General features: G+C 42.1%; 1 protein-coding gene across 4 annotated transcripts; it reads left to right on the forward strand.

Annotated features, from left to right (window-relative positions):
- Positions 1 to 9,362: 9,362 nt before the first annotated feature.
- LOC124058514 (LHFPL tetraspan subfamily member 2a protein-like) lies at positions 9,363 to 21,380 on the forward strand. Of its 4 annotated transcripts, none has more exons than XM_046387870.1 (4): positions 9,363 to 9,624; positions 15,090 to 15,200; positions 17,782 to 18,534; positions 19,635 to 21,380. In XM_046387870.1, the coding sequence occupies exons 3-4, from the start codon at positions 18,123 to 18,125 to the stop codon at positions 19,889 to 19,891; spliced, it is 669 nt and encodes a 222-aa protein (XP_046243826.1). In that variant the 5' UTR covers positions 9,363 to 9,624; positions 15,090 to 15,200; positions 17,782 to 18,122; the 3' UTR covers positions 19,892 to 21,380. The 4 variants fall into 4 exon arrangements, with proteins under 4 accessions (XP_046243826.1, XP_046243824.1, XP_046243827.1 ...); XM_046387868.1 differs by having other exon boundaries at positions 9,363 to 9,586; XM_046387871.1 differs by lacking the exon at positions 15,090 to 15,200.
- Positions 21,381 to 21,510: the final 130 nt, after the last annotated feature.

Raw genomic sequence — 21,510 nt, forward strand, 5'->3', positions numbered from 1 at the left:
GAACAAGATGATTTCCACAACATTAAAGCTGCAAAGGGAGGATGAACTGTTCCAAGTGGATTTTACATTAACCGAATAAAGAAACAGCTCCAGATTTGTATTTGCTTTCCTGCCAAGAGCCAGATGAGAAGACACGGCTCTCATATCTGTCTGTTAAATATGAAGCTACAGTCAAGAGATGGTTAGCTTAGCACAAAGACGGGAGGGGGGGGAGAGGAATTCTGCCTGCCAAAGCTCACTAATGAGCACATTTTATGTTGGTTGTTCGAAAAACTGTTGTGTGTTGCCACAAACTTCTTGTCTATTTGTCCACGTTAAACCACTGGGTTTGTGTTAAGCTAAAATAAGCTATAAAATGTTTACAAACACTTACTAATCATGTTGTTCCTCTAACTAGTAGGAAGGTGATGGCTGCATGCGTACAATCCGGTCAGTCCTCATAAATAAGTAAATAAATTTCTCCTATCAGGCAACTGGTTGTATTTAAAGAAGGGTGGTTTGTTTACTAAAGGATGTAACTTTTTCCCCTCTGGCTCTAGTGTTTAAATGTACATGTGTGGTGAGCACGGGGTTTTCAGTGAGCGTTTGTCACCACGTGTGCGAGTGTGTGCTTGTGTATTTGTGTGTATGAGCAGAAATAGCTCTGATGTGTCAGGTATCACTGAAGTGCTGAGTCAGGCAGATGATCTCTACAGTGGAAGAGACCCCAAATTCCAAGTGCACACTAAACCACAACTCTGTTCTGAGCTCCAAACGCACCAAAGTGAACTGTCCTCACGGTACCGACTGCTCAGGTTATGTCATGTTAATTGACTTAATGCCCCATGCAACACGCAGCGAAGGAACGAAACAACACTTTTTGTAAATGAATCTTTGCCATGCACTGATACAACATTTAGAGCTCCTTCCTTCTTCTTTCTCTCTTTCTTTGTCACAGACATCTCATCAAGAGTTTTATATGTGAAGTTACACCATTGATTCAGTTCTATAAACTCTATTTACATGGTGTATCTCTACCATATCAAGTTTCTTCAGAGTTATTCCAGCTATTCCAGTTGGAGTACCAGGGGCCGTCTGTCAACTGTAATGAGGGACATTTTCTCTTTGCAGCCACAACTAGTTCTCGCAGGCTGGGGCTGGAGCTGAGGCCGTCCTGAGCCGCTCCAAAGGGAACAAAGGCTGAAGAGATTGACGGAAGCTAGGACCGATGGCTGAGTGGGCAAAGCTGGTGTGTGTTTGTTTGTGTGTGTGTGTGTGAGAGAGAGAGAGAGAGAGGGCAGGGAGGGAGCTGGAGTGGTTAAACGGGTGAGGACTGGGAGCAGGGTTGGTTGGGAAAAATGTCAGATTTGGGTCATGAGAACGGCGGAAGAGGGTTTGCAAGTTTGCAAGCCCTGCTCCTCCTGTAGGGAAGCACATTTGAAATGGCCTGGGCTGACACAGGTAAAGTTGTGGTTAATTATTGACCACCAGCAATCACTAGCAGTTGGACTTGTCACATGCTCTTTTGACCAGATGAGAGTCACAAGAGTTAACACCATAAATTGTTTTTCATCACATTAGATTGCGTTTTTGCATTGTAAACTGGCCTTGTTTGTTCATTAATGATGTTGTTGTTTGTTCTTGCCACCTACAACTGTATCACTGCACATTCATGTTTCTGGCCTGAGTTTATGTGTGAGGGGTCCACTGCATTCTGCTTGTGCAGAAAATGACAATTATGTGTATAAAATCCTATGCAAGCAACACTAACCCACCTACTGATGTCTTTTCACCCTAAAACCTTCACACATGCCCTCCTCTCCTGTTATAGAGGGACTCTGTCTCTGTGCCACTGCAGCCACCAGCCACCACTTTACCTCCACCCCTTCTTCTGGTCCAATCACAGCTCAAGCTGAAGAAGACCTTCTGCTCAAACCATCCATTGTTTCTGGATTCGTGAGCCACAAAAACATAAATGAGGAGAGAGAGAGAGAGAGAGAGAGAGAGAAAGAGAGAGAGCACAAAGAGCACTCTGACCTAATAAACTCACTATAGTCTTAGAGGGCTTGTTTCTTATCTCTCTTATCTTGCATTGAGACACTGGTGTAAGATTAAGTGTCAGGCTGCAATACATTCATTGTGAACCCATTTTCTAAAGTTTGTAGAATAAAAAAATGAACAACAAAAAAAAAAAGGCAGTAAAAATGATATAGTGTGATACAACTTTCAGACACAAGAGGGCATGATAGTACACTTTCTTCAGTAAATGCGGTGGCTTTTCTGTCTCATGTACTTGCAAGAAATGTGAGTAAATGAGTGGAGAAAAATAATAACTCTGAGGTCACCAAATGGTTTGATCAGTATTGAAATCTGAATCTGAATGATATGTTAAAGCCTTTGCAGATACTGAAGCACAATCTCTTGAAATTCCTGTGGGATATTTTGGACTGAGACGTTCGCCCTCTGCTCCTCCATCATCAAAACTACAAATGAAGGAATGTCTTTTGGAAGAACACCATTTGTCCCTTTAAAGCTTTTCTGCAGGGCTCATGGTGTCACCACACCTTTGTGTTTTTTCCCTCTTCTGTGTCTAGAATCTACACAGAAAACTGATTCTGAGGAGAGTCCATCTCCCAAATGTGTCAGCAATATCGCATGCTAGCAATATTATGCATATTATTATAGTATATTATTATATATGTTCCCAGTTGCAGAGAAGCAAAAAAAAAAAAAGTTTCAATATGCTTAGTTTGTGCACAAGTGCAGGCTCTAAAATGCGAAAGGAACACCAAAATGGGACTGGAAAGTCAGCTACTTAGAACTGTAATTTGTCTCCATCTTGAAGCTTTTATGTCTTTTGTTAGTTGTGCACAAAGTATATTAAAAAGCTCTGCTGACTAACAGCTTCCCATCTTTTTAATCCTCATCCTTTAATTTTTCACCCAACTCCAATTTTATGTTTGCGTTGTAATAGCAATCAGCAGTGAGAAACCTAAATAAAATTTTCATGTTTAAAGTATGTGCTTAAAGTTTTCAGCACATCAGCTGCAGCAGATTAGCTTTTAGTGTACAGCAGCAATTGCTGCTTTGCAACAGGTTAACATCAACTCTTTGACACACTTACAGTAAAGACAGGGATGATTTAAACCAACCAGCTTGTAGTTCACTGTAATAAAGTGCCTGCCCACCTTTTCATTACCTTCTTCTTCTTTTCATTACCACTTGGCAAGAAGACACTGTAAATATGTAGAGCTCTGCAGAGGGTTTACGGTAACTTATCTTTTAACGGCCTTTCTAATCTCACAGTAAAGTTTCACAGCATGACTGTACAGAAAACTGAGCAATGGAGCAACACTCTGCCAGTACTTTAATGTACATAAAAAGATAATCAGTGCAGGAGAATCCAGCATCAAAAATTAATCAGATGCTTTCAATAAGAATAAAAATAAAATCTTGAACTTCTATCACAAGAAAAAAGTGAGAAAAGAAATAGGATCGTGAAAACATGCCCGAGGAATGAGGAATCCTCTCCACATATCAGACTTATATCAGTTATATCAGAGTTAGCTGGTGTGTGCTGTTTCTCTTTTGTTTGTTAGCAACCACAAATGTGCTGTCCAAACACAATTCACCTGCATCCAAACTTTGTGTTCATTTTGGCAGCAATGTGACACTTCTGACGCTAGTTAGGATAGGTGCTTAATCTGACTAATGAGTCAGGAGGTGAAGCAGCATTTCACTTCTTTCCTTGTGTCTGCAGGTTGATAAATATGATGATATTGGCAAAAGAAAGTTTGTCAGATAAAATTAATTTGTTGAATAGGCAAAGAGTCAAAAATATTTGTACAGCTAACGGTGAGCCAAAGTAACCTAATCTCAGGTTTACATATTTGTGCGCACACTCATGAGTCAGTGACAGATTGAATGGCCCGTCTGTTTTTGTTTGTCAGATGAAATGAGATACCACTGAACTATCCGTCATGGTGAAACTGTGTCTTTGGCGGCAGGAGAAGAGACATCATTTTCTGTGTTATAAAGTCACCAGTTCTCTCAGCAGGCCCAGTGTGCTCTGTTTGGGTGACCTAACTCATCTGTTATGTTCTTCTTTGCTGTGTTTTGGTGGTGTAAAAATCTCGTGTCACCACTATGTCATATCTTATTTCTGTCTCGTGTGACCTGGTGTGACCTCATTTCTAACATTAAACTGCATACTGCTGGGAAATCCCCGAGAACAAAAACGGAAACGATGGATTCTCCAGTTTTCTAAATGCCAGGCCTCTGACCACACTGCTGCTTACTGTATGTTTGTGTTTACCTCACTGGACTGGAGCATTTTAACCCCTAATTAGGTGGATTCTTTCTTTGAGGACTCAAAGTGTGTGTGTGGGACAACAACATGAACTCAGGGTATTTTAAAAGAAAAATAAAGTCCTATTTAGGCTTGGCTAGGCTTATGATCAGCTTGAATCAAATGATAGCAGCCTTGAGTGATCCAGTGTAGGATTGAGGAGGACTGTAATTGTATTTTCATTTGTGCATAGCCACCTGAAACCAGGAATCGTTGTACTTTTGTCACCTTATAATGAACCTTTAATATCAACAGATGGAGTTAGTACTTCTCCAAAGAGTCCACCATGTGGCACCGCCCACACTTAGAGCCTTTGCTTCCTTTATGAACACCATAGGAAAGGTTCAGGGAAGGGGTTTTGACTTGTTTTCAATCTGCAGTCTCACCACCAACCCCACAAAAGAGCTGGAGAGGAAAAAAGCATTGTCCATAATCTCATTCTCCATTTTATCCTTTAGACCACAATAACTGACATCAGGAAACTTCAATGAAATCATTCAACCATATGAGTTGATTGATGCCACTTGAGAACTGCTGTAAGCACAATTTATCGTCATCATTTCAGTTGAAATGGTGAAGTTGTTAGTAAACAGTTATTACACTCAGGAGATGGGGATAAACAGTTAGCATTCATTTGGAGCCATGTCTACGACTGTATATGTCTACTCCCAGAGAAAATGTGAGAGTGGACCAAATCAACACAGTTGTGGGCCGTAAAATCAAAACAATGAGCTCAACGACATTGAAAGTACGAAACACCACGAAGCTGAGGGGAAGCTGCGGAGTCAGGTGGTAATTCTCCGCAGGGTGCCACCATGAACAACGCCACGGTCAGTCCTCTGAGTCATTGCTTGTAGAAAATACCTAAGATGTCGAGGTGATCTGGTCATCATCATAAGGATTACTGAGAAGATGTTTTTAGAACAATCTATAGAATTTACAGAATATCTTAAAGTTATTGATCCTGATTTTTTAGTGCGAGATCACGACTAACCAAAAGCAAGTTTTGGCCTTCTCCATGTTATTTGCTTGGTTTCTCAGGGGGAGAATGACATCAGTATGAGTTCATCAGCAATTTGATTAGAGGCACATTTATAACTAAAACAACTCAAACACACCAGTAAAGCTTTTCATTCAAAACCGGTCAAATTTCTCTTAGTGTGTATGACGCAACAGCTGTGTTTTTGTCCCTCTCATGTATATATATCTATATATATAGATATATATACACATGATACAATTTGTTTTTTTGATGCAGTTAACACAGTTATACCAGCCCTTATTTTCACACACACACATATCTGTAGACACATACACCAGGAACAACATGATGGCATATTTGTGAGCAGGGACTAACTTCCTCCCCACAGTCACTAACCATCAAACCCAATCATCTCTCCCACTGTCTCTTAAGTCCTGTCTGTATTTCCCATGCATGATGGAGTTGCCCTGTAGCTAAAAACATTTTCCTGCCTCTGAGACCAGAGGGCTACATTGAGCGCACTTATCTATTTACAGACTTTTCTGCCTCCCACAGAGTTCTCACCAGGACAACACACACAGACAGATCTGGTGTGGAGAGAGGAAGTCCCGGCGGCAGGGCTCAACCAAATGACACGGTGGAGAAGTGAGGCGCCGTGTGAGCGTTGAGATGAAGTTTGAGGCTGTGAAGATTTTCGGGAGGGCAGTGAGAAGGCCTGCACTTAACAAACTCCCACTGTAGCCTCCCAGAGAGGAAATGAGAGTTGATGTTAACAGGCTGGGAAAAGGAGTTATTGTTTTTTTTCTTTTTTCTGAAGGTTTTATGTATGGTTTATTCAGAACAACAGAAACAGCATGCAGCAAGAATGCAATACATACCAATGTGGTGAAATGCATAATGTTTGCATTGCACGATCGCAAACACTGCAAATATGGGGGAAATGGATATCAAAAACATTAAAAAGTGAACTTCTTCAGTGGTTGACCCTCACCAGGGACACTTAAGGATCTTTGCCTCCCAAACTTTTAAATTATTCATGCATTTTTTTTTCCATCCACATACATTGCATGTGTACTGCTACTCCTGATGATAATGATAAAGCCTGAAAACGCATCAAGGGGAGCATTTTAGCATTTAGACAGTAAGGAAACATGAGCGTCTGGCACTGAGTCTCACACAAGCTGCTCTTACTCACAGCAACATAACAACTTCTGTTTGCTGAAACGTGTTTATTCGATCAGGATGCATCTTATCTGCTGGAATATCTAAACAACAAGACTGAAGACGTGAAACTGAAAAACCCTAAAAAGGCAAGGCTTGGGGAGTCCCTGTCAGGTTCATTTCCCTTCACATAAAAATCCAAGATAAAAAGGGTGTCACTGGCATACCCGTAGCCATTTTATATGCAAAAGCAATACTTTCATGAGGCATACAATACCATTTTACAAGAGAGTAAATGAGCAACGCACCATAGAGGATTTAAAACATGATGTACATGCTAAAAATGTAAAGGAAATCTAGTTAGATGAACGTGTAGAGAACTGAATAGAGTGCAGGGCAAAGCAGTAGGTGCTTTAAGTTGTAGTTAAAGGCGATGGATAAAGTTGAAGCTTTTACCCTTGTTTGGAAGGTGAGTCAGATTTCAGTGATCTATGGAATGTGGACTGAGTTTATTGTTGCTGCTTCTTCGTGTTCAGTTTGACCTTGTGGACCTGTGAGCCCAATGCTACAGGGAGATCTCAAATCTGACATCAGGAGATGATGAAGAAAATCAAATATATTTTTAGACCAGACTTATAGAAACAGGAACGCCTTAAGCAATATTCTAAGACTCACCGGCAGCCAGTGCAGAGACCTGAGAAAAGACTGTTTTCATTCATAAAATAAAAGCATGAACATGTTTTTCCATATCCATCTGTAATACTTTTTACTGTGTTGAAACTGACTCTACAGAGAATTGTGTAATGCCTACCTAAATCTGTATGGACTTCCTCCTGCAATTTGTCATGTCACCATTTTAATTTTCTCAACGGCAACACGATCCTTCAAAGCATTGCAGTTGGGGCCCAGTGTCATTCAACGTTCCCTGCTGCAGTGTATTTGCTCTTCCTAAAACGTTCATATGGTCTCAGTGTGACAGTCTTGCCTGAGTCACCACAGTTCCACAGACCACAGTGTAATGTATAATGATGTTTACGTCTCCAGCTCATCTCCCTGAATGGGAGCAGGAAGGGACAGAGCATGCAGGGGGAAAAGCTCATGATCTGAAAGAGTTTCTGGAGCCTTCAGTGAACAACTAAATGATTCCACAACCAGAGACAAAGAGGTTGTCTTTTCCCAAGACTTCAGTGAGATGATTGATGCCACTCTCATGTCTTTAGGGTAAATATGAAGCTACAGCCAGCAGCCATTTAGCTTAGCTTAGCACATACACTGGAACCAGTGGGAACCAGCTGGTCTGGCCATGTCCAAAGCAACGACCAGCCTCTAAATCTCGGCTTTAGATATACTAGGCTCTATCGTTATTGTAAGTCAAAGAGTAGAAGTGACATCTTGCGGTTTCACAGAGTGTTATGTGCCTGACTATTTCTTCAAAGAATTTAGACAAAGCCTGACTGTGTCCCAGCCGGCTGTAGCTTCACATTTAACGCACGGACTTGAGAGTGATTTCAGTTTTCTCATGTAAGTCTTGGCAACAAGCAAATACGCACATTTTCCCAGCCTCTTCTGATGATAAATCCAAGTAAAAGGACTAACTCCTCATCAGCAAATTTCAATAATAATTTCAAAATCAGTACTCAAGTCCAGTTAAGCACTGTCATCTTTTCCATCAGTGTTTTGCCAGAGGTTTTGCCAGGTAAAAGAAAAAAAAAAAAAAGAAATGTCATGTTTGAATGTCATTCTTTCAAGACTCAAGTCAACTTCTTTAGTGAGTAAACTCACTCAGTAAAGTCTGAAGACCTCGTTTTGGTGATTTAAGCCTAACTAATCACTAATCACTAACCACTAATCAACACCTGTTGAAAAGTAGTCAGTGGTGGAAGAAATAAGTAGGCTAAAAGTAGCAATAATACCTTTTACAAGTCAAACATATTAGCATCGAAGTATACTTGAAGTGCTAAAAATGTAACTCCTGCAGATTAATAACGGATTATAATTTATGTGTAGCCTACGTCACTTTAATATTGCAGCAGGTAAATTCAGTAGCTACGTCATATACCCTATAAACATACAGCATATCATAGTTTATTTTTATTAGGTTTTGTATTAATAATCATAATCTGCAAACTTGTATTGACTCGTAGTCTTGAGCAAATGTCAGCCGATTACAGTATTATTAAGCTACTTTATTAATCTCAAGATGGGAAATTACTTACTGCATTTAACCCATCACTGATTGAAACACACACACACATGCAACATGTAGGAGCAGTGGGCTGCATCAAGCGCCCGGGGAGCATATATTGGGGGCTAAGTGCCTTGCTCAATGGCACATCAGCCGGCTAAACTCCACCACACTCAAATATTTCCTGCCCGTCCGGTGGGGGAATCGAACCAACGACCTTCCGATCACAAGCCGCTTCTCCAACCTCTAGGCCACTGCTGCCCCCAAGTAAGATATCGACTCAGTTTGGGACAGAAACCTTTTCACTTAAATGATACTACAGACACACAGTCTGTTTTATGTCAAGTGATTAGTATTTTTTTGGAGCTCTGTTAAAAGTTGGGTCATGGTATTAAAAAAGTGGTTGTTATAATTATGCTTATTTTGTGATCCGGTGAGAAAATGCATAGACTCGCATTTGAGTAGCGGTAGTTCACAAAGTGTGTTCTAGAGGAAAAGGAAGAACTTGTCGTTTATCTTCCAAACATCCGAAACGCTGATAAATCAGTCTGGACGCGTTTAATAGACGAGTTTATGGGAACATTTCAGATGCTCGTCGTCATCTCTGCAGCTTTTCTTCTTCTTCTTCTTCTTCTTCCACTCCTTCTTCTTCTTCTTCTTCCTCTCTGACAAACCGAGTGGGGGAAGGGAAAAGAGGGAGGGAGGAGAGAGAAAAGAGGAGAAAGGACGACGTCAGCTGCTAGTGGGATGGCTTTGTGCGAGAGAGAAGGAAAGAGAATAACGTCCTGAAGAAAAGGAGTCGAGGTGAATGAGCGCTGGGAAAGCTGGACCTCCCCGGGAAAAGAAGCAGCGTTTCAAAAAACAAACAAACAAACAAACAAAGGACACTTTCTTCACTCGGGCCTGCAAAAACTCCTCACTTTGACTTCCCGTAAGTAGAAGACAACACAGCAAGGAGACAGTCATCATGTAGGTGATTTAGACACTGCTTTCACTCACTCCTGTTTGGCTGGCAGGTTATGAATCCTGCCACTGTGTCATTAGTTAAACTGTTGCTCTTGGATTGATAGACACACACACACACACACACACACACACATTCACACACAGTGCTTAGGTTAGTGTCTCTCAAAGTAAAAGCTCATCTGATTTCTTATGCGCATCAGTGTTCATATTGCATTTGCCTTTTGAATGCTTCACACACCCTTCATCCACAGACTCAGTGCTAAAGCTGCCACCTCAGGACAGTTTGGGCGATGATATTTGAACATGTGCGTACAGCGGTGTCACTGTATTCTGCTACTGATGATAACCCTGACATTAACAAAACAAAATTTTGTTGTCGTCTAAATAATCCTAGTATCTAATAATCAGATGTTAAGCCTTATAGATTTTTTTGTTTATCAGTTCAACTGGTTGCCTTTTCACTGTTTATTAAGTACAATTGTTATTTTTGTACTCTTTCTTTCGTTACACACTGTCTTCACCTCCGGTCACTCGTAGTTAATTCATTTGGCAGAAAAGAGACAATGCACACCATAATATATGATATCATGACAGCCTTGTGCGGGGGGTGTGCACTCTGAGCACTTTGTGAGTTCAGGTACAACATCTGGTAGCAGTTGGACAGCACACCCCAGTGCCTTTTAGAGAAATCACCTCACCTATTATTGTTTTTATTTCCCAATCTGTCTTTCACACATGTCCACGCCGTGCTCTCCTTCTCTTTCCACCACAACCCCGTGTCCTTGAAGTGCAGGGAGGAGGTCCTGCTCAGATGAGAGCCACCCATGGAGCTCTCCGCCTCGTACGCACTGAGCCGAGAGGGGAGGTGGTACTACAGCATAAACTAAACAAAACCAGGAAAACGTCCAGTGTTTATTCTAGCTGAGTTCAAGGACAAACTATAGTGAAATGATGACAGGAGAGAAATACTTGTGCTTTTCAGAACGCGCTTTTCTCCAATGCGTTTAACAAATGAGTACATATACAGTTTTATCAATTGGAAATGTTTAAACTCCAGGATTTATTGTATGATGTAATTATGCTGTGACTTTAGTGTGATCGCCCTATCCGGCCCAGTTTTCCTAAAATGAGTTGTGACAACCCCCAGATGACAAGTGCACACTTGTTAGATGTCAAATGTGGAGCAATGTGATAGTGATAGCAAGGCGATGAAAACTGAAGTTGCACATCTTAGTTGTTGAATGTCAGATTACCTCTTTTGTGATGAGATTCCTTTACAAAAAGGATTGAGTGAAGAAAAACAAGTCCAGTGATTTATGACACATGCAAAAAACCCTCCTAAGTGGTTTTTATGTTATCCTGTTAACTACTCATTGCCACGGTTGCTTACCGCCATGGGTTTTTAGCTTCTATTTTATTGATTCAAGTATGTATTTTACAGATTTTCTACCGTCTTGGTGGCTACTTTTCTCTTTCGAATTCACCAGAGGACTAAAATCAGCTTGCAAATTGTGAAATATGCAAAACTTTAGAAACGGCTGCATCACAGCTGGATCCTAAAATCCTTTATACGACTGTTTTCACAGGCCTGGTTGTATTTGCCATGACAAGAAAACTGATCTTCTCATGTAAAATTAGTGAAGTGCCCCTTAGCTTCAAAAAACGTTCTATTTTTCTTCTTTTTGTTTTTATCATTAGTGTTTTACTGGTGATTTTCTGCCAACTCAGCTTGTTAACGAGGTGCTCAGTGGCTGTGAAAGCACTCGCGGACAACTGCATTATCCCCTAAAAGTGTTTGCTGTGAGAACTTGTCAATATCACAAGCAGTTTTCTGCAGGTTTTCATATTAATTGAAACCAGTCGCTGCCTGCAAAGGAGAAATCTAAACCAATCAAAAACTGATGTAATATAAACAACTAGTTAACTTGTATTAAACTCCAAATGGGTACTTCAAACAACGCTATAAATGGGACAGTCTTGAGTTCTGGCAAAGAAGAAGAAAAGATTGTTTGTGCATCTGTCATCTTTTTAGAAACAACCGAGACCGCTGAAGAAGTGAGGAGGGAGTAGAGCGAGGCCATGACATGCCTGTCTTTGTGCAAGTGAAATGTGAGGGTCACCGAGGGGCTTTGTGCGTCGGAAAGTGTGGGGCCGCTACGGAGTCAGCGTGGGGAGTGAGGGGCTGGAGTGTCGCACAGATTGAATAGGTTAGGGGGGCCACGGCAGCCTGTCTTGAAGAATGAGGGAGTGAATTCTGGGCCGATGGTGGCGTTTCTTTCAGAGCTGAAGAGTGAGTGAGGGGGCCGTTTCGGCACGTCTTTGTGCAACCTTTGTTGAGTTGAGTCGCACTAGATGAAGAGGGACAATTTTATTCAGGCTTTCTGGCACATGCGCACGCAAACACACACACACACTCAAAAAATCCCGGCCGATACTTGTCCCTGGGGAAGTCATGCGTTTTGATGCAATTATGCCCTGGATGAGTGAGCACAGGCTGGCACCTTTCACAGTTTATGGGTGTGTATTTGTTGTCGTGTTTGTACATCAGTAAAGTGGGCTGTATTGTTTTTGCACACTGTTGGAGGGCTTCTCACTGTTGACTTGTTGCTTACATTTTGGGAGCTTATTGTCATCAAAAACCTCACGCCTCCTGGTTTTATTTGAAAACCAGAACTGCTGGCATTTCTTCACCCTTAATACGGTCAGGGAAAAACATTTAATGGCTTTTTACAGCTTGAATTGTTTTATAGTGTTTAATCTGGGTCTATAAAATAAATCTAAACTAACTCTCAAGCACCAAACATGTATTTGATTGCCGCCATCACTCACTGGCTGAAGTTGTGAGACACAAGCTGTGGTGAAATGTCTATCCATGAGAAACATTTTCTCCTTTTGCAACTCTTTCATTCGCTGTTTATGGAGGGCTACAAAAGCAGTGGCTCACATGGTTATGGTTAGCAAGAAAGAGTTCTCGATGAGAGCAGCTCAGATAGTTTCATAATATCTAGGAGCTTCATGGAAACCAGAGAAACTGAACTCGTATCTGTGCTTGTTTCGTTTGGTGCTTTGTATGTCTTGCGTGACTCACTCTTTGGCTATGTGTCTGTGGCGTTAATCACGCTTTGAAAGCAGGTGAATGTTTGTGTCCCTAAGGCTGCACATTTAGGTGTAAAAATCAATGGGAGCCCATCATACAGCTCATTAGTGTTGTAAGTTCATATCATTTTTTTTTATTGTGAGGCTTTGTTCCCTGTCTACCTCCGATGGCAGATGTGGTTTTGGGTGTCACAAGTTCCCAAAATTGCCTTTCATGCTGCTGGAGGCAAAGAGAGCTTAAGGATGATCTGTTGCTGGTCAGCTGATACAAATGAGCTGTGATGAAAACTTCGAGTCATCACTGCAGGGCACGGGAGTCTCTGTTTGGGCTAATGTTATGGCTTGCCTGACATGCCATAACATGATGTGTTTATGAAACCCTGAGAATGAAGCATTTCCTCGAAAATCAAGAGGAAATTGATTGGGAAATAGAGTTGAGGGTGTGATGTTTCCCGTTGTGTGGGTGGTGTATGTTCAGTGTTCAAGCTACATTGCTTCATTCTCGCTCACTTCACTGGCTGCATTCTTTCATGAAAGAGGGATATGTTTGGTCCTGCCCAACTCTTACTAGTATCATACAAGTTTCATATCTCTTGGGGATTATTTTCCTGATTCTTGGAGAGAAATTAGACCCTCATCAGTGGCCTGTGATTTCCTCAATGTCCACATTTTACTTCAGTGGCTGTGTAGCCCTGAAGAGGGTAAAACAGCCTCTTATGTGGTTTTGGTTTCAGGGCCTTCCTCCTGGCTGGTCCAGATGCATGACCAGAGCAGGCGCAGCAGCTTAGGGAACAGAGTGCCTCGGTTTGAGGTTTCTGGTTCAGGATCTGTGAGTTAAGAAAAATGAGTTAATGGAGTCCTCCCAGCCCAGATCATCTTGGGGAGGGGCGTTCATCCTGATCTGTGTGGGTGATCCACCAGCTCAAATACATTTTTCTAAACAAGGACAAGCTCATGCCCATTATAGAGTAACTGAAATATTTGCATCCTCTCTCACAGTTTTTAAATTCATGTCCATGAATGGAATTGTTTCTTGAAAACTCTTAACTGCTGTGTCGAACCAATCTGGGTCAGCAGTGCTTTAGAGCTCAGCCACCCACCCTCAGTTCTAATTCACTTTCACCCTCTACAACAGACTACGATAGCCAGCACTCATTACCTCAGCACCTTGGCACGGTACCAGAGCCGTTGCTTATATCTCAGACCAATTCCTCCAGATTTACTGCTCTGGGACCTCCTCTAACTAACGACCAACGGACTGATCCACATATGCCTCGTGTCCACTGCTTTGTCTGGAGGTTTGAAAGGGCTCAGCGCAAACTGATGTTATGCTTCATTTGTAGACATTTTTACTGAGCATACATGCTGCTCAGCCAACAGGTTTTCACACCCAAAGTCATAGTGTACATGGCTGGATTCTGGCCCGTGGATTGTATTTTTTGTGAATTCCATTGAAGACAGTTGGTCTCTGAGCAGCAAGGAGGCTTGCTGGCTTCAGGTCCTCAACACATGCACATAATCCTGTGTGGCACGTTTGGTTTTTGTCAGGACAGGAGAGCAATGTGGGAAGGAGCAGGTCCAGGTCAGAACAGATCGGATGCAGAGGCAGCATATCTGCTGTATTATCAGTCATGCTCAGCATCATGGAGGACTCATGAAAGAAGCATAAGCTCCATGATCTGTCAGTGTTGGTGATGATGCATATCTCTGACAACACCTTCGCAGGCCCATGGAGAGCTGCAGTAACAAAGATCTTACAGTTCGAAGATACATATCTATCAAAAGCAAGTGGGAGGCAGAGACCTCTCGCCCACAGGGTTATGAATAAGTCATAATGCTGTGGGTCTCATGTACCATGAAGTGTAAAATATTTCTCCCTCAGCGCTCACGAAAACAGAAAATCTTGACCTTGCCAAGGAAGTGCTGCTCAAACACTTTCCCAGAAGTCTGTTCAACAACCAGCAAACAAGCGGAAAGTATTCATCAGTTTCAGGATGTACTGACCTTTCTGCACTTCAGCATGCACACACACATGCGCGCAAACAGAATACACATGCATGCAACCACACACACACATGCAAATCACCACATGTGCAGATTCGGTTCTAAAATTGCCATCATTTCAAATTACTGGAACATTAACAATCTGTATTTATTTAGGAATGTTTAGCATTTGCACAGTAACGATGATCCTTGCATCACATAAAGTTGCTGATGGTGGTTATTGTGAACACAGTGAATGTTATGTTGTGTGTTAACTTATCATCCTAGATGTCAGTATCATTCGTTAAGTGTGAGAGACACAAGTCCATAAAAATATTCTTCTCTTTACCTCGCTAGAAAAAATACTTTTAAGTTTTCATCTCCCTCAGAATGCTGCTCTTGGTGAGACTACAGAGAGCCCACGATGAAGTATGAGCGAAGAGATTTCCTGTAAGAACTGGGAGAGATCACACAAGGTGCCTGCTGACTGTCTCGATAAGGTATGTTTAGGTTCCATCCCTGTAGTTTAAAGAGACAGAGCTGCTAATTTGAGGGCATTGTAGCCTTAACAGACAGCACCATGCCCAGGCTGGGTGGACTATAAACAGCTCACTTGAACTCCACACAGAGACCAAAACTGGAACTTGGGTGACTGAAAAGAAAACTAATGCAAACAAACACGCACACATACTGTATGTACATGCTGTGTGCACACTTAAAATATACACATTCGCATGCCTATGTTAATTGAGGTTCCACACACCGAAGAAACTACGCTTCTGTATTGTAGTGGTTGTTATAAATAGTGCTAAAACACTGTCTGGGTGGTTAGTCAAGCTGAGCGAGTGCTGCCGTGTGAAACCATTGTAGCTACTGCAGGATGGAGGCTGTGATAACAGTACAGGGAGAGCCATGGTTTGTGTAGTTGCCTGGAATAATTGCGAAGATGATAATACAATAGGGTGCACGTCAGACCATTCTCAAAAGTATGAATCGCAAATACAATACAAACGTGTTTCTTCAGATGTTCCTATTATACTTTTTGGCAGGAATTTGTGTGAGGGTCGACGGTTTAGACTGAAAAGAGATATGTTGACAGATCATCTTCACGATGCATGACTGTACCTCAGAGGCTGCTGAGCACACACTGGTGCTTCATGTTTGCTTCCTGTTTATGTCTGACATTTCCTTTTTGGCTGATAATGAATAGTCACGTTATAGCGTCTTTATCCTTTTGCTAAAACTTCCCTCAGCTCAGTTGTAACTGAAATGCAGTCCCTCATTTTATCTTCAAGCTGGGTAATTATATATAGACAGTGTATTTTGGCTGAGGGTTTGTGTGATCTCTAATTAAGATTCAAAACTGTAGAAAGAGAATAAAGCAAATTTTAAGTGGAGACATGCCTCTGACCAGATCACAACTACAACAGAACTAAGTGAAAAGGCAACCTTGAAGCGCCGACACGACCGAATCCAGTTGAACTGAATCACGCCCGCATCTTAAGAGCTTCAAATCTCATACCTGCTCCTCAAATGTTGTCATGCCTGTGACTTTGTTATTGTGACCCAGTTCTGCTAGTCAACGCCGACTTCAGATGAATCAGTCAGCCGTTTTAGCTGCATGAGATAACTCTCTTATTTGGTGCCCTGGGAAATGTCTGAAGTGTTTTGCCTTGAACTGACTCAGATCATATCAGACAATGTACAACGCCAGGGTTCGTTCTCCAGAGATGTGGTGGGATGATTTACCATCCTAAATGGAGTCTGGCGGGGACGTTATGTGTAACCTAATTCCACACTTATTCCCCTCAGGGCTTCAGAGTGACTTACAGTTCTTAATGAATGTTTGCGTGCTGAACTTTTCATCACCAACAAAATGACACAGTCGGTAAGAATTAGAGCAATAACACCACAGAGCAGCCACCCTTCCCTTTTATGTGAAAACTATGAATCTAATACGCCTAAGTAAGGCCGTATTTGTAATTCAGCTGATAACTCATACAGACAGTTACTATAGTTATTAGAAATAAATAAAATAACTTCTCACTGTCAGGCCATGCACAAAATCTTTGGTTTGAGATCCATCCATTTTCTATACCACTTATCCGTCAGGGCTGAGTTTGAGATACTATAACATTGCTGTAATGCTTTGAAGCTCCAGAAATGTTTTGTGGACTGAAAAACTTCCCCTGACTCCACTGACATGGGTGTGAACTTTCATTTTTGGGCTGTTCTAAAAAATGTATTTTTGTAACTTGGGTGAAACGACTCTTTAAGCTTCTCACAATCATTTTCAGTGGCCTCACAGTCATGAAAATATCAAGGATGTCCTCCTGAATCCATGAGTGAGATCCACTGAGTCCGCCATACCGTGTTACGACCAGATCCTACATATTTTCCTGTGTGTATCATAATGCGGGATCATGACATCAGACAACTTCTGAGAAACCTCTGGGCTCCCATGGGATCGCTGCTGTGTTGAGGCCAGCGCGGTCACAACAACAAAATCATAACATAGCAACAGTACCACAATCACTTTGATTTGGACTGGTATGCACTCAAAAAGCCGTTTGAATGCTGTCTTAATGTCAAAGGTGTCATGCTTTAACAGAGTTCAGCTGAAGTGTGCTCACAGCTGCTCAGTGGCAAACACACAAGGCTTTGGTAATGTGGCAGATAAAAGCAAACACACAATGGCCGAGCAATCGCTAGTTCAACGATGACAGTATAAACTCTGTGATGTGTGTGTGTGCGAGTGATTCATCTTGACTGTTCAACAGACATCTGGAAGTGTTGCTCACGGCACAGTCACAGATGGCTGATAGTGAATCTGAAGTAGCGCTCTGTGGGAAGATGGTGGGTGAGGATGAGTCTGTTTGATGGGACAAATTAGACATCACGTGGAGCATCCAGCAAACACGAGGGAACTTGATGATTCACAGTGGACTGGAAATCAGTCGCTGTTCATCTTTCTGACACTGTGTCCCTTTTGTCTCCTCCCTTGTGCACGTCAGTTCCTCCCACTTTAATGGTACGCTCAGTCTGGGTGTCTCTGACCCTCTTGCGTCTGTGTGTCTGTAGGTGTGTTTTCAAAACAGCAGCATGGCTGAGGGAAGCTGCTTCGGTGCATTGTAACGGTTGGGGATGACCAAAGCCGGACCTTACCTCAGAGAAGAAGCGGGGAAAGCAAAGAAGAAAGAATAATGAGAGGACGGAAAACATCTGCTCAGACAGGATAAGATCAGTAGCCCATCTGGATCTGAACTGGGAGCTTACTGGACCTTTGTCTTTGTAAGGAAAGGAATTTAAACTCCCTAATACCCGTGCTCTGCCACTTGGAGGAGCTTTAAAGAGCTTCAAGGATTTTTTTTTTTTTTTTTTTTTTGTCATCGGTGGATACAATCTCAGAAAGACTTGTCGCCATGTGCCACGTTATTGTAACATGTCGCTCCATGCTCTGGACACTGCTCAGTATTATAGTGGCTTTTGCTGAGCTTATTGCCTTCATGAGCCCAGACTGGCTGCTGGGATTCCCTCGGTCAGACTCCAGCGCAAACGGGGCGGAAGTGGACTCCAGGGAGTACCGGCCGTCTCTCGGCCTGTATAGCCGCTGCCTTCGTATCGGGACCCGGGGAGTAGGGGTGAGCTGCGGGCCCTACGCTGGGACATTTGGAGAAGTGGCCAGTGGCTTCTGGCAGGCTGCCATGCTGTTTCTGGCAGCGGGGACCTTAGTGCTAGGAGGAGTGGCCTGCATCTCCATCTTCAGCCTGTGCTTCCAGAGCATCCTGAAGAAGAGCTTATTCAACATCTGTGGACTGCTCCAGGCTATTGCAGGTGAGACAGCATGTAGGATGTATAGATGTCTGACACAGGAAAAATAGGCCCATGTACAGATCTTCCACACAAACTGTGCTCTCAGAAATCAGTTTCGCTGAATCTGTCATGTATTTTATGGAGTATTTTTTGGCATTGTGCATTTAATCAGACGTGTTCTACTGAATTAGACAGGAAACACAGGAAGAGAGTGACATTTAGCTGGAATCAAACTGACCAGTAGGCTAGGAAGACACAAGTTTTAACACTTCAGGTCTTCAGGTCTTATTTTCTAATGTATCTTAATGTTAGACACTGAATGCCTGTCTCTGTCTCAGTAAAGGCTGGTGGACCGTGGACACACTCAACAATCAAAATAAGTCCAGGATTTTATGTCAGAAATACTCTGATATGTTGTATAACTAACAGAAACTAAATGAAAAAAAAACTTTTTTGCTTGCTTTTTTTTTTTTTTTTTTTTTTTTTACATATACAGAAAACATATAGAAAATTGGGAGTTTCCACTACATTTTCCTCATGTATCTGTACAGATGATAATGACAATGACGAGTATAATTTGAATACATATTTATGGGTATGTTCTGGTGACAGAGCTCTGAAAAAAGAAAGGAACCACAGACAAACTCTAAAAGTTGAACAACAACACCTCATTTGCTGCCGAACCTAACGTTAACATCTGGGATCTATGACATGTAGTCTAAAGCAGTTACACGTATATGCAGGCACGTTACAGTGTGTTTTGTAATCATGCCTCGAGGGAGTTTCAATCTTTTATTGTATTTACAAGTTGAAACATCTGAATGTACAAGATAGCAACATCTAGTTGTGTTTTGTCATACTTTGCCCAGCTGGAGGTCAGACTCTCGAACCAAACTACTGTTTGGTCTTTTTGCACATTTATTTCAACAGTGGGCTCCCGCAGGTGTCTTTGGCTTGACACGTCTGTCGAGTAGATAATGTGTCATTATGAGGCATCGCTGTAGGGGTGGTGTCACCGTGTTGCCAGCTGCACCGTGATCTGTTTGTGCTTTCAGACTTGATGTTTACATGTACGTGACTAAACCCCTCGTCTCACTGTATGCTCCCCCCCCCCTCTCCAGGCCTGTTGCTGATGGTGGGCCTCATGCTGTACCCCGCTGGCTGGGGTTCAGAGAAGGTGATTAGCTACTGCGGCCCAGAGGCCTCGCCCTTTAGGCCGGCTCTGTGTTCACTTGGCTGGGCGTTCTACGCAGCCATAGGAGGGACGCTGGCAAGCTTCCTGTGCGCCGTTCTGTCCGCACAGGCTGAGATCGCCACCTCCAGCGACAAAGTTCAGGAGGAGATTGAGGAGGGGAAGAGTCTGATCTGCCTCCTCTGAGTCTTCAGAAACCTTGGGAAACACCAGGCAACATATGGCCACGTGTATGTCTCACTGGAGGGAGAACAGACATTTATTTCAGTGATTTTCCTCATGTATGAAACCAGCTGATCTTTGAAAAGATAGAAGCCTTGGTAACATTTTTTTAATTGTTAGGAATGTGTTCTCTTCTGAAATTTGCCGAAGCCTACCTGATGACACAAAGACGATGGAAATAAACACCTACAGCTTCAGGTTAAGCTGCCAGAAAAAGCTCTGGCACAGCAGCAGGCCAAGGAACATTAACTGTATACTTTCCTACTACTTTTTAACCTAAGATACTGTTTATTTTTTTTAAATAATTCTTGAATTTTATCACTGTATTGAAAGAGTAGGAGATTAGTTAAGAAGAAAATTGGTATTGGATGTGTCATTAGTGTTACTGTAGAGAGTTTCTGCCAGTAAAACAGTGTGTAGGGTCGTAACGTCTTTAAACTGTTCATTCACATGGTTCACCTGCAAACCTCAACAAACCACTGAATGCTGAATGTGCCTACTACAACACCCAACAACAGCTGGCATATGTTCTTTGTGCAAGTGTGTGTGTGTGTGTGTGTATGTATGTATGACAGATATTACCTGTCAAGGTTTCCAAATGTCCATATGCTGGATTATGTGGCACAGCAGAACAGTCAGTCTCGAGCTACCTTTTTAAACGTGCCACTTGAGGGGTTGTTCACTTTAAAAGCAGTTCCTCCTGTTAAATGGATTGTTGCTGGGTTTACTGCAGCTGCATGGCAGAGTGCGTGCAGAAAAGGGACAGAGACTTTGCCATATGGTGAGCTTTCATCAGGGTATGTTTTTTGTTCACGGTGAGATAAGGCAGACTAGTTTATCAGGAGTTTCCTTATGGCACATCATACAGGCGAGATGCGGCTTTGGAAAGATGTCCGCCACACAAAGAAGTGAGCATAAATTCAAAAGGTCGTTAATGAGGCTGTGTTAGATGTATGCGGACCCTCCTAATGTGCCTTGAGTGTGCTTTTTTTTTTGTTTTGTTTGGTACATTTGGAGTTTTCCTAAACACCACCTGGCTGTTTTGCACTTAATTCAATGGCTTCATATTTTGTTCACCTGTTTCCTTTTTTCCCCCCCAACAGTGCTACATTAAGTTGCAGTAAATGTAACACCAGGCCATAGCTTTTATTCCTTGTAGATGAGATGTGCAATAATTCAACTCCAGTGTGTTTGCCGTGAGTGAGTGGACTGAGAGGATGCGACTGAACAGTGAAATCGTGACACAGATTTGTTATTAAAATAAAGCATTTCTAATCTGTCTGTGCTTAAATTAAAATGACTGTCTAGCTGTTTTTGTTACATTAACAAAAGAGTAACAGCATCTGTGGCACATTGCATGATGCTACTTGTATGAGTGTTTGATATGTATGAGGAGTGATACAGTATCCTGTGCTTTGTACTCAAATAAAACAGACCTTCTTTAGTAACTTGTGATAAGTTTGTAAAACTTGTGTCCTGAGGAAACACTGACACCTACAGGTGAAGAGTAGACAAGACAGAACAGTAGCTGAAAGATGAGCCTTTACCTGATTTCAGTCATTTTTTGATAATAATTTACACCG

This window comes from Scatophagus argus, chromosome 4 (assembly GCF_020382885.2).
Source record: "Scatophagus argus isolate fScaArg1 chromosome 4, fScaArg1.pri, whole genome shotgun sequence".
NCBI lineage: Eukaryota > Metazoa > Chordata > Actinopteri > Scatophagidae > Scatophagus > Scatophagus argus.